General features: G+C 25.2%; 1 protein-coding gene across 2 annotated transcripts; it reads left to right on the top strand.

Moving 5' to 3' along the window:
• Window positions 1-2,086: 2,086 nt before the first annotated feature.
• Window positions 2,087-10,339, top strand: LOC119672867. 2 transcript variants are annotated; one of them, XM_038084028.1, is made up of 3 exons: window positions 2,087-2,600; window positions 2,670-2,691; window positions 9,895-10,339. In XM_038084028.1, exons 1-3 carry the CDS (start codon window positions 2,388-2,390, stop codon window positions 10,212-10,214), a joined length of 555 nt encoding a protein of 184 aa, XP_037939956.1. In that variant the 5' UTR covers window positions 2,087-2,387; the 3' UTR covers window positions 10,215-10,339. The 2 variants fall into 2 exon arrangements, with proteins under 2 accessions (XP_037939956.1, XP_037939955.1); XM_038084027.1 differs by having other exon boundaries at window positions 9,880-10,339.
• Window positions 10,340-13,857: the final 3,518 nt, after the last annotated feature.

The following is a 13,857-nucleotide window of genomic DNA, read 5'->3' as shown; positions in this document are numbered from 1 at the left end:
ATTTAAAATTCCTATTTATTATTATTATTAAACAATAGGCTATGAATGACTTGAAAGATCTACTGTGCGCCTGAAGGTCTAACTAAAACAACTCTAGGCAATCTAATCAAGTCTACGTCTTGCAGCCGCTGGTCAGTTGCATAGAAAATGTTGTTATGTTAACTTTTCCTCATGATAGAGTCGACAGGAATCACTTGCTACCACCTAAAATTCCTATTTATATAGAGGAATTTTCTTCGTAGTTATTTATTATATTGATTATGCTCTCATAATCATGGTTGAAAATGATATCTCTTTAATAAATCATAATAAATAGGTTTTGTATGATACGTTATACTTTTATTATTTTCTTTATATAGTTATGACTGTTTTCGCTTTTATACAGTGCCTGAGGATTGATACATTAGTAACCACCAATGTACAATTTTTCAGCAATGCATTATTCATTATCAGCGAGTTTTGTTTTTAAGGATAAGGTAATAGAGACATATTATTTGAACCTCTTTTTAAATAATATCATTATTACCAATATACCAATGTATTGTGTTACAATAGGATTTTTGTTTTCTATTACAATATTTTTCTATTTCTTTTATATTCAAATAGTCCTGCATAGAAATTTATTACAGATACAATTCTGTCAACATACTTACTAATGCGCAATGATGGCCTCTATGCCTCCGGCATGGCTTCCAAATAAGCTTAATATGTCTCAAATGTTCTACTGTTAAGACTAGGTACTGGAATATTTATACCTAAATATTCCTTCGACATTTTAATTTTTTCAGTTAATTCCAATAGGATTATTTTAAAAATTTTCTATATTAAGTTTGTTTATATTGTGCTGGTGTTATTATATCTGGTTCTGGTCAAAATTTATATATTTAAAACCGATTTGCAAGTTTTTATTTTGTTTGATTTGCCGTGGTGTTCTATTTTCTAAATGAACTGCCTGTTGTGCTGGCATTTCATTAGTTTTGTTTGTTATACACCAAATTCTCTATTTCTCAATATCCATTACGTTGTTCCATTAGTGTTTCTTCATTTTTTGCCTTATACATCACCTTGTGACCATCACAAAAAACAATTATAATGAAGATAATTCAACTTCAATTATGTTAAAAATTGAGTTAAAAAATTCAATACAAATACAACAGATCATTGCTTGTCCGAAAATCCGGTAATCCCCTGTTATCTCCTGTTATCTGATCCCCTGTTATCTGATCCCTTGTATCTGATCCCCTGTTATCTGAATAATATTTTACGCTTCCTTACAGGTAAGGCTTAGAAACCGAAATTGTTGCATTCCACTTCAATTAAAAGAAATATATATTATAAATATATAAATATAAATATATTGGTTCGGTTCCGGTTCTTGTTCCCATAAAAATATCGGTTATTTTTGTTTTTCGATTTAGTTTTTTAATTTTCAGTTTAAAGCTTAAACTAAACTGAACGATGTTAATTAATGTTAATTAAATTGAACAGACATATTCTTTCTAGTCTGGTTTCGGTTCGTTATTTTTTGGAGATTTTACAGATCAGTTTCTGTTTAAAACGCTGATTGCTTTGCAAGCTCTGCAAGTACTTGAACTTAACACTGACTGCTTGAGTGAGTATACTTCGTGTAATTCATATCTATTTTATTTAGTAGGATAATACATATATATATATATATATATGCGACTTGTTTTTTTTAGTTTATGCCATAAGTACTTTAATCTATGATGTTAAGGAATTTTTCTTGTATCTTGCAGTTTTTTCATTGTTTTAAATGTGATTTATATATTTAAAATTTATAAAATATATATATATATATATTTTTTTTTTATATTTCATTTAAAAAAAAAATAATAAAATTATAATAATTTAATTTGTTTGATTTGTAGTATTAAATTATTTATACGTATTTTTTAAATTTTTTATAAACTAGTTATAAACTAATAACTAGTTGATATATGTTGTCCTAGTTCTACTTATTTAATTTCTACTTAGTTTAATGAATTGAAATTCAATTGAATATTTTATTTTCTATGTTTAATTACAACTTCATTCATTAAAAAATTTTTATTCAAACAGTGGTTAAGAACGCATGTGCCATGAAAGATACTTCAAAAATATGAAACATAAATGAGATACGGGAAAAATATTGATTTTTCCATATCTGAAGTTTCAAACTAAATTGTTAAGTACGAAATTCGGGGTGTGGGTGCTGAATATCGAGGATACTTTTAAGGCGTATGTTAAAATAAGAACAGCAGTTTCCTCCTTGCAAGAAAAATTTATTTATAAGTTATTTGTATACATAAATATCTTTCATTTAATATTAAACTAAAGAAAGTATCTCATAATATTGGTTAATAAGTGAACAAAAATAATTAAGAAAAATGCGCGCTCATTTTGCTGGAGATGTTATTTCGCACGAAAGTGTTGATAGAATTGAACAGGATTCACCGTCCTTAGAGGAGCGCATAGAGGAATTCAAACGCGACTCCAAAAAAATGGAAGAGTTGGAAGAGTTTATAAATGATGTACTAACAAAAGCAGAAGCAGAAGCAATTAAGAAACAAAGTTCTAAACATAACATAGGTTCGCAACAGGTAAAAAAATTTTTTTACTAATATTTCAGATATGTTATTTCAATTTATTAATTTTTTTTAATATTTTAGACTAAGGAAAAAACTCGACAGAGTAAGTTTAATAAAAATGCCATTCACAGTAAGTTTGGACATACATTAAGACTGAAAAGTTTTCGGAAATTCTCATTTAAAATTCGCGCGCTGTATATTTTTCGATATTTTAAGTTTATGTAGTTTGGCAGCACTGTCCTTAATTACTATGCCAAAAATGAGCTCGATCTGTCAGACAGTTCGTTTACGGCAGCTGTTGAAACCAGTTCACCTCAGTAGTGCGTTGCGAAATGTCTTCGACGGTCGTACGACCGTCCTGGAAGGCTTTGTACCACTCATAAACTTGAGTTTTCGATAAAACTGATTCCCCATAAGCCTTTTGTAGCATTCGCAACGATTCTGCACACGAAATTTCGTTCGAAACACAAAATTTGATGCAAACTCTTTGTTCAATATTTTTTTCCATTGTTTTTTTCGCAACGCCCTACTGAGGTGAACTGGTTTCAACAGCTGCCGTAAACGAACTGTCTGACAGATCGCGCTCATTTTTGGCATAGTAATTAAGGAAATTGCTGCCAAACTACATAAACTTAAAATATCGAAAAATATACAGCGCGCGAATTTTAAATGAGAATTTCCGAAAACTTTTCGGTCTTAATGTATATGTACATATATGCATATAAAATTATGTGTCCTTGATTTCGTATTTATAAAGTTTAAGGAAATGTAAATCCTCCTGGATTAAAGTCGCGTGTACATTTTGTTACATAAAATACCTTTTCGCATGAATCCTTATAATTTTTTTCTGCACAGAATAAAAGAATCAATTCAAGAATATACAATGTATTATAATACATCAAATTGACCGAATCGAAATTGTACTTACGCACATCCTTGCAAGCGTTAAATGCCTGACGTGCTGTATCCTGCATGGAATCCGGCAATATGATTGAGATTTGTGCTATTGTCTTTTGTATATTTAATTCGCCTTTTTTTGTTAACTGCAATAGATAAACGTCTTAAGAGATATTATGTTTTATTTATCCATAAAGTTTAAAACATAATTTGATTTATATTTACCGTTCCAGCCAATTGAGCTACGCATTTGGTATAACACTACAATATAAATAATATATATTAGCTTAATATTAATTTATTTATAAATATTTGCTATAATAATTTAAATTAACAGTGTTTATTTTTTTCGATTTTGTTCAACATTATACTCACTTTTAAATCCTGATTATTTTCAGTAAACTCACCCGCCCTTAGTTTATTTAGAATTTCTACGGGAATTTTAAATTTTGGTGCACAACCATGTCTCATCATATCTAGACTTTGATGAAACTGTTCTACTGTTATCTAAAAATAATAAAAAATTTTTTTAAATTAATTATTTAAAATATAAAATAAAAGTTTTTATAAAAGTTTTACTCTGAAACTTTCCTCTTGTGTTAAAATTGTTTTTTATATCAGATGCATTTTTTTTTTCCAAAATATTTTAGTCTTAAAAATTTTGAAACTTTTGTTGACAATTGAGTATTAAAAAGGATTGGAAATATTATTTTCTTAGTGATTAATCTAATCATCATTGCTCTGGTAGTTTATTCAGAACTATATTTCTTTTTGTTCCTTTTAATCATACTTGTTAAATGCTAGATTCAATTTTTAAGATAAGAAGTTGGAATAACTAATTTGTTCATAAGATCTATTTAGAGAAGATGAGTTTATTATATTTAATTAATAAATGTGTTGTATTAGCTTTAATCTTTCTATTTTGTAATTAAGTAATTGAGCAAAAGTTTTAAGTGTAATAGTACATTTCCATTGGCTCCGTTAGATCAGTTAACTTACTTGAGATTCAAGTACTATAAACAAACTCAAGTAAGTTAACTGGTCTAACGAAGCCAATGGAAACATACTATAAACATTTTAAAAAAAATATGGCTAACGCGGAATGTATAAAAACAAGCCTTAAGTGAAAAAAAGTTTCATTCTTACTTCTAAATATGTTATTAATATCAAACATTAATAAATGAAATCAATATATATTACTGCAAAATAAGTAAAAATTAATATTAAAAATGAAAAATATAAGAGAGAGGTTTATATATATAGAATTTATTGAAATCATAATATGATGAAAAGAATACCTTATGTATTTAGTATAAATGTTAACAAAGTTTTATAAAAATATTATATAGTTGTTTTAAATTAATAGAGAAGTTCAATATAGAACAAACATTTAGTCTAGAAGTAAGTAATTACAAAGAAGTAACTATGATTTTGTTTGAATTGAGTAATGAGCATACCTGAAAAATACGAAACCGTTTTATACAGTACAGTTAAAGGAACACCTCCAAACTTAAAGTATATAAAGTCCCTGTCTACCAAGTTTACTAATATAGATAACAAAAATGAATTCTAAAATATTTAATTTAAGAAAAAATTTTTTTTTGAACCTAACCCAGTGTAAATATTATATCTGATTTGCAATAATTATATATTTTTCGCTTTGGCAATTTTTTGGTTACATACATACATATAATATATTATAATTATAAAATATGTTAACTATGGGTTTAACAACAAGGCTAATTGTAGTGTTTTTTTTAACGATTCACTCTATTTAAAAGTTTGGCAGATACTGAAATAACTTATTTAAAAAGTTAAAGTTATGAAATACATAATATAATGAAACAGTTTGTTTTGATTTATTTAATTACATGTAGTCTCTTAGAGAAAACTATATCTACGATACTTTTGTAATTGGTCCATATTTTAAGCAGAAGTTACACACAAACTATTCTTACGGTTGGAATTTATAAGCGAAAACTTTTTGCTAAATCGAACTGATTTCGACAAGTACAATAAATACAAAAATTTATTATTATTAAAAATATAGTACCACTAGATCATTAGCGATACCTGTCACAGTCGTCGTAACAGCTTAATTTAACTATAGAATTGAGATCGCACCCATAATGAGTGATATCGACATTGTATCCATAATATGAATTAGATCGACTCCGTACTGAATGTTACTTAAACTATAGTACTATTCAACTTGTCTACCACTATTAAATGTGGGTATCGTTAATTTGATTCCATTCATTTTGCATCACATATTCGTTCAAAGTTTTCATTACCAGTATAACTTTAAAAATGATAATATATAGTTTAATTATTTTAAACATTTTCAGAATCCAGATTGTTTTAAAAATTTTTTTTCGTATTGTCAATGGGTCTCATTATATATAGCACATATTTTAATTTTTCTTTAAAATTTAAAATTCATTAAATTAAATTTTGTACAATTGAATTCACATTTGTTTTTATTAATATGTTCACATAAAAGTATAATATTTAAAAATTAATTTAATATAATTATAAAATAATTAAATATAAATATTAAATATACGTAATATATTATTTTTTTTTTTCAATTTATATAAATATTTAAGATTTTAAATTTATTCCATCTCATCACGAAATGCCACTTCTACAATATACGATTCTTAGGAGTGGGAATCTAAAAAGTATATATGTGTATAAAACATTTTAAAAATTAATCATTGAAAACTTTGCTCATTGAAAAAACACTATTTTTTTATTGGAAGAAATATTGTTTGATTCCATATGGTTAGAAAAGTGCTGTGGCGACTCTATTCCATGAATATAATTTTTTTTTATTAATATCCGTAGTTTCCTAAGTTTAAACATAATATTATTGAGTTCAATTACGTTGAGCGCTTTTGACTCCGGAAAGCTTGGAAAAGCATATAAAATTCAATAATCAATTGATCAAGGAACTATTACAATGCAATGTTAAACACTATTTGCAGCTGTTTAACCATAATAAAAATTTTTTGTGCTGATATATAATAATGGATGAAATCGTCATCAGCTAAGCAGAGAGAAATCAGTGGATATTATCCAAAGCGATTCTGCTGAAAAGATTATTATATTTATATATTGGTATACACTTGGTATTCCTGGAAGATATTGTATTGTTTAAATTTGTATCCTCTTCAGCCGTATACGTCAGCTTTAAGTCCCTATATCAAAACAGCACTCCAAGATTAGATATCTGATATTAACAATGAAGTTATATCCTAAAAAATTGCCTATTTCAAATCTATATATAAATCGTTGACTTGTAATTGAATTATTCTTATAAATGAAGTCGATTTTCCCAGAAGATATTGTATTTTTTGAAAATTAGTATCTGGTGTGTATTATTTAATAGAATCGTTTAAATAAAACTTATTTATAATTTTAATTAATTAGGTTGTAAATTTTGTTTTTCAATGATTTTTTAATGTATTATCCACACTTTCACTTTTGTTGCATTTAATTTTATTTTTTATAAACTCACCGTATTAATTAATCGTATAAATAATATATTTATTAAAATATGTTTGAAAATTTTTGCCATTTTAGTGACACGTTTGGTTTAGATAAAATTTGCAAATGAAAACTTTGAGATAGTTTTACCTTTTTATAATATTTCAGACAGTGTTAAACGAATTTTCGTAATATAGGGAGATTTTTAATTAAATGCTTAAAGTTAGTAATTAAAGTTTCAATTCTGAAAAACGCAACAAACTGTCATATTATATAGAAAGCTGTTAATTAAACAATGCGGAAAATATGGTATAATATTACTGTTTGTTAAAAACTTTAAAACGAGTTTTTTACAAATAGTTTTTCAATTGCTGTTAATTGGAGATTTTCTAAATGATATTCATATTCTAATATGTGTTCTATATGATCTATACATGAGCTATATATGATCATAGCGCAAAAGAGACAGATTCTAAATACACTTCTTTTTATACACTTTTGATTTGATTATGATTTTTAATTAAGTAATCCATTAAATGATCATAATCTTAAAATGTTAGTTGATTCTCTATTCAACTAAAAATATTAAGGTAAAGTAATAATTTGGTTTTTATCCCCCTAAGTGAAACACATAACATCTGTTATTAATTGAAGTTTGACTTTGTTATAGACAACGATAGACAACGATATCGTTTTAAAAATACTCAGTACTTTTTAATATCGTTATATTATTCTTCTTCAAATCATTAGTATTACACAAGGCCGACAAGATTGTTCTGGGTTTCACCACTATGCCTGTTGTGGTGATGAAAATTTATATTAAAATTTGGTCTTCTGTGAATGTCCCCATTCAGTCTAATTCGTGTTTTCATATGTATTTATATGTATTAATAACTTAACCTATTCTAGCTTGCAGATTAGTGTTAGACATCTAGTGCCACTAAATGCCATATTTGGTGTAGATATTGACTTCATTATAGTCAGTAATTTTTATTGGATTATAAAGGCATTCTTTCACTTTCATTAATTAAAGTTGTTTTTAAATTTGTATTGTTTAAGTGAACTTGTTGATTAATTGTTTTGTCTGTACTTGAACTTGTTTTGTCTGTAATTCTGTTTTTGAAGAATGTAACTGATTACATACATACATTCTAGTTTTTCATATTTTAGAATATGAGCAGAGTACCCGGGACTTTCGTTCTCATTACTTTCTTATTCATTTCAAGACCAGACTATAAGAAATTTACGTACAAATAACAGATTATTTTTAAGATTAAAATTTGAGTAGACAAAATTATTATTAGAGAATATTACTCTAAAGATTTTTCCCTTTTCTCTTCTTTGTTTTAATAGAGAATAAATCTTTATTTTAATGAATATAAATTATTCATTATTCATTATTATGATAATGAAGATATTAGTTAAGGGAATCTCAAGACTGTTTAGTATAGAATTTAAATTAGTTACCATATTAGTTACCAACCACAACACCCCCTTGGGTGGTGTGGTTGGAGGAAGATTTTTAACTCTATATTACGTTTATTATTGAATGTATACCCTTGCTGATAATGAAACTGAAGTATCAAAGGTACATTCATATATGCTATGTATATATAATATAGTTCCGTTTTTTTTATATTGTAAAATGTGTGGAGAAACATTAATTTTCTGGATCAGGACGCAAAATCCGTACGCCAGATGGTATAGGGAAACTATTGTATTTTTTTCGAATAACTATTGAATACTTGTTTTTAATATTTAATTTTATTTTAATTTTGCCAATAATGCTTAATTTCTAGTGATCAATTATAATACCACTTTTTAATTTTAAGATGTGTTAAGTGCTAATGATAGATACTTTTATTTTAATAACGATTTGTAATAAAGGAAATTCAATTATATTCATAACTTTTGTGATTATTATATTCAAAAAGTTTTATGCCTTAGTTTTCGCCATTATTTAATGTGGTATAGATTCGATAATATCTATTTGTGACAATTGTGCTTATTTAGGAGTTCTGGTCTAAGTATTTCCGAGAGAGTTTCTTAAAGCATAGAAATTTTTTTGTCCGTGATCATTTATTGTGTATCCTATCCTACCACGAAATTAATTAATTACATTTATTTGAAAAAAATGAGTGCATTGAATAAGTTAAATGAATAAAAATAAAAAAAATTTTCAAGTTCCTGGATACGCTCAAGATTATAGTATATTAAATTATTGTTGTATAAAAAGAAACGAATTGGTGCACTGTAGATCAAGCTGGTCTCAGTGCATAGGGGCCTTAGCCCAACCCAAAACCACTTAATACCATTGATCATACCAGAGAAAGAAAATGAAGCTTAGGAACGTAAAACGCACTTTTATTGCATTTTGCCACCTTTTATTAAAAAAAAAACGATTTTTATCAAGTTAAAGAAAAGCATTAATACTACATATTATAATTTATTTTTTTTATAAATTTTTTATTTTATAATAAAATAAAATAAATAAAATGAAATAAATTATGCAGAAAGAAAAAAAAACCAATATTATATAAATAAAATTCAGTTTTTCAAACTTTATAATAAAATTCAAGCACTTAATAGTATTTAATAAGCTTATTTAAATAAAATTCTATATTAATTATATATATAACTTTTGATAATTCTGTTTTTCAAAGTTTATTATAAAATTCAAGCACCTATTAGTATTTAATAAGCTTATTTAAATAAATTTCTATATTAATTATATATATAACTTTTGATAATAATTTAATAATAATCGCATGCTTTTATCCTTTACTAATTAAATAATAAATTTTTTTTTATTTTTTGCAATGCTTTTTATACACATATTTTTACCCCGAAAATATTTAAAAATAAAAACATGCCAAACTTAACCTCACACCTAATGAAAAAGGTTTTACTATACCAGATTTCAAGAATGGAAAAGTGGTTAATCGTGCACGAGGATTCGTTGTGCGCATTTTCGATGCCATCTGCAATTGCGCCAATACCGCTGCAGCGCCAGCACAACGTATTAAATTACGCGCCAAACGCGCTCAATCTGCTGCAGCGGCAGCTGTCAACAGAAATACTAATGCCACCTCAGCGGATGAGAATGGTGAAAAAATGGATTTAAAAGAGGCGAAAGTCAAAAAACAGGATAAAAGTAAAGATAAGTTAATTGATAAGAAAAAGGACGACAAAATTCAACAGGAGGAAAAAATGGAAATGTTACAATCTCAAAATTAAAGATAATATATAACATTTGTATTCATATGAGCCCAAGAGATATACAGTTTAGTAATAGTATCTGTATTAGGAATTTGTTAAAAGTATAAAGTCGGTATTAAATAATTCCATATTTTTAAAGTTCCTCCCACAAAAATGTATTGTATAAAAACTTAAAAATTTTATTATATATTTTAAAAAACGTAAATAGATTGTGTTAAAACAATATAAGATACTTTATCTTGATCATTAAAAGAACATATTGTCAAGGTGTAAGGCTCAAGCACGGAATATTACAATAGCTTTATTAAAATACATTTTTAAACAGAATTGATCAATAGCATTCGTTTACCTCATAGTATATCAATATATTTAAAAGATCGCGGCGAACCTATTAGGATGTCAGATCATTTCATAGATTTTTACTCAATTTTTAATAACAGAAGTGTTCAACAGCAAATGCTAAATTATCGAAACATTAGAAAAAAATAATAGCATAGGTAAATTTTTATAAGATAATAATTAAGTATTTAATATCGACTTTTACTCTTAATTATTTTGTGTTATTATCATGCAATTTTGGTATATAAAACTGAAGTGATAGCAACATGTTGATAAGATTTAACTAACCTACTTTTGCATTTATACCGCACAAAAGAGAATTATACCCACCTATTTTTAAAAATATGCTTATAACACTAGTAACTTTATTTGGAATTTATAATTGACATATTGTGTGAACTACTATATTATAAACTTATTGAGTTCTTATGTCTGTCTTTTATGTTTTGTTTATATAAAGGCGTATTAGTCAATTTAGTGAAACGAAAATATAATAATAAAAAATAAATTATAAATATAAATTATAATATTTGTATTTTACTAAAATAATATAAAAAAGAATTTTTGTTGTTGTAATTCACTACTTTTCGAAAAAACCTCTTTATAAATCGTCTTAAAAATGACTTTAAATTACAACTTATATTTACAAAATATTGACCTCGCCCGTGCGATTCGTGGAGTAACATTAGCATGACTTTCTCAGTATTACATTCCTAAATTAGGTTCTATACATAAGAAACAATTTATATATCATGCAACAAATAATGCCTCTACAAAAAGAATAGTATTGAAATTTAACAATTAGGTTATACCGGCGATCCCAAGTGGATCCACCTAAGCTCATAGGCCCATTGTGCTAAAATTAACAATTAAAAATAAATGTATAATTAATTAATTCAATTATTGTACAGCTGGTTCATGATTTCATTCTAATATAAACACAGCAAGTGAATTTGTTAATAAAACTTTCACAGCAAATTAACAAAACTCTAGAAAAATGTGTGAACATAAAAGTCAAGTCGGCTTTGGGTCAATTGGTTAAGGTGCGCTGACTCTGAGCTTTAAATTTGGTAGGGCACGAGTTCGAATCCTGATATTTGCAGTCTCAAAAATATTATTTACGATTAATTAAATTCAAAAATTATTTCTAAGACCACTGATGATGGGTATTTGGCAATACCCGAAATAGCTGTATGGTCAGCCAAAAATTCAATTAATTAAAATAATATAAAAAGAATTTTTGTTGTTGTAGTTCACTACTTTTCGAAAACCTCTTTATTAAATTACCTAATGAAGACATATTGTATAAACAAAACATAAAAACATTTTGGTAATCATATTTTTTAAACAATTAAACAAAATTAACTGAAAAAAGTGCTGTACGAAACGTTCTTCACAATAACACTATTTAAATATATTATATATTAACAGGATCTCATTCTATAAGAATATAATAATGGAAAATCTTGTCAACACATATTTTTATTATTCTTTGTTTCTATTAAATTTTCCCTTTTTGTTAGCGTTAAATGAAGTTTCATATTTATATCATTATTAATAATGAGTTTCTAAAAACTTACAAGTACATATTAAAAAGTTATTACACAACTCTTCTTATATACCAAGAGCTAATCTATAATAAAAAAAAATTGTTTCTAAAATACAAATTTCTGTATAATTTAACTCTGGGTTTAAGAATAAAAACAAATTTGTGTCTTCAATTACGTCGATAGGAAAAAGAAAAATCAATTAGTACTATACTAAATAAGCACACAATCAATATTACTTTTTAATAAAATAGTTTATAAAAAAATTATGATAAAAAAATAATACAGAATATAAAACAAAAAGTAATATACAAATGTAAGTATGTGTTTTTAAAAATTTAATCAATGTGTATGTGTGTGTAGTTTATATATATAGCAAATTATTGTATATTTATGTAAAACGATATATTGTACTTAAATATATAAAAACAATAACTGTGTACTGATTTTATATAATTTTTTTTTTATTATTTTAATTTATATAAATTTTTACTCTATTACAAAAACAGAACTCATTAAATGAAGTTTCATATTTTCTTTTAAATATTTTTTTAAAAAATCTTTTACAATTTACACAAAAAAAATAAATATTTAATAATAATAAAAACTTTTGCACAATTTTAACGTAGTATATTAAAATTTGTAAATTAATAATAATTAATGCATATAATTATATAAATAAGTAAATTATGCAATTCAACTAATTTAAGTTAGAAAATTAAAAGGAAATAATTATAACCTTTTATTATCATAGTCTCTTTCATAAATTATACTGTGATCATTTGATGTGAAGAATATCTATTTTCCATAACAAATCCTAAAGCCTTTGTCTCAATTTATTAATATATTTCTTATACTTTATTAGAAGGGGTAATCACGATCTCGAAAAACGACCTGTGTAATTAAGTAATATTGTAAAGTTCCAACAACAAAATATATGTACTTAAATGTATTTTGCACTGTAACTATGCTAATCACTTATCGTGCTTTTTACACGAGATCGTGAAATCCCCTATTATCAATTCTTTAATTTTAAAAATTATTTAATATATTTAATAACTATTACTATTTATTGTTTCAAATTATTTATTTAATATATTTGATAATATTTAAGATTTATTTAATAATATTATTAAATAAAAATTTATGTGCAATACTTCCAAATGTTTATTTATATTTAATTTATCTTATATACTTATTTTAATTAAAATTTAAGGAAATCTGTATTACCAAAAGAAAAGCAATAAAAATTCGATGTTGTACTTATTAAAAAATCAATCAATAAAAATCATTTCTATGAAATAGTGTTTTTTTTAACAAAATGAATTTCAATAAAGTTTTTTTTTTTAAAATATGATATAAAATAACTTTCATTACTTTTATTATGATATTATTATCAAATTCTTACAGATATAATCGAAACTGACGCTAATCCATAATGGTTATTATATTTTTAGGTAGTATCATCATTTTTGATAAGTGTATTTAAAAGACAAAAAAAATTTATAATTATATATAAAAGAATTCAATAGATACAAATTTCGGAAAGTGATATTCAATATCTAGTGTCGCAAACTGTTAAAAGTATCTTCAGATTCTTTTTTGAGTATCAAAAAGTATACGAATGAGTCAGTTTAATATGCATATGTATACACATATATAATTAGAGATAATAACTACATAATTTTGATTTATCTTTGTTTTTGTAGATCAGTACTAACATTAATTAAAAATTTTGTTAAAGAAATATTAGAACTATAAGACACCTGTTAACT

This window comes from Teleopsis dalmanni, chromosome 1 (genome assembly GCF_002237135.1).
Source record: "Teleopsis dalmanni isolate 2A chromosome 1, ASM223713v2, whole genome shotgun sequence".
Lineage (NCBI taxonomy): Eukaryota > Metazoa > Arthropoda > Insecta > Diptera > Diopsidae > Teleopsis > Teleopsis dalmanni.
Note: the sequence above shows the minus strand (reverse complement) of the source record. Positions and strands in the feature narration are given on the sequence as shown.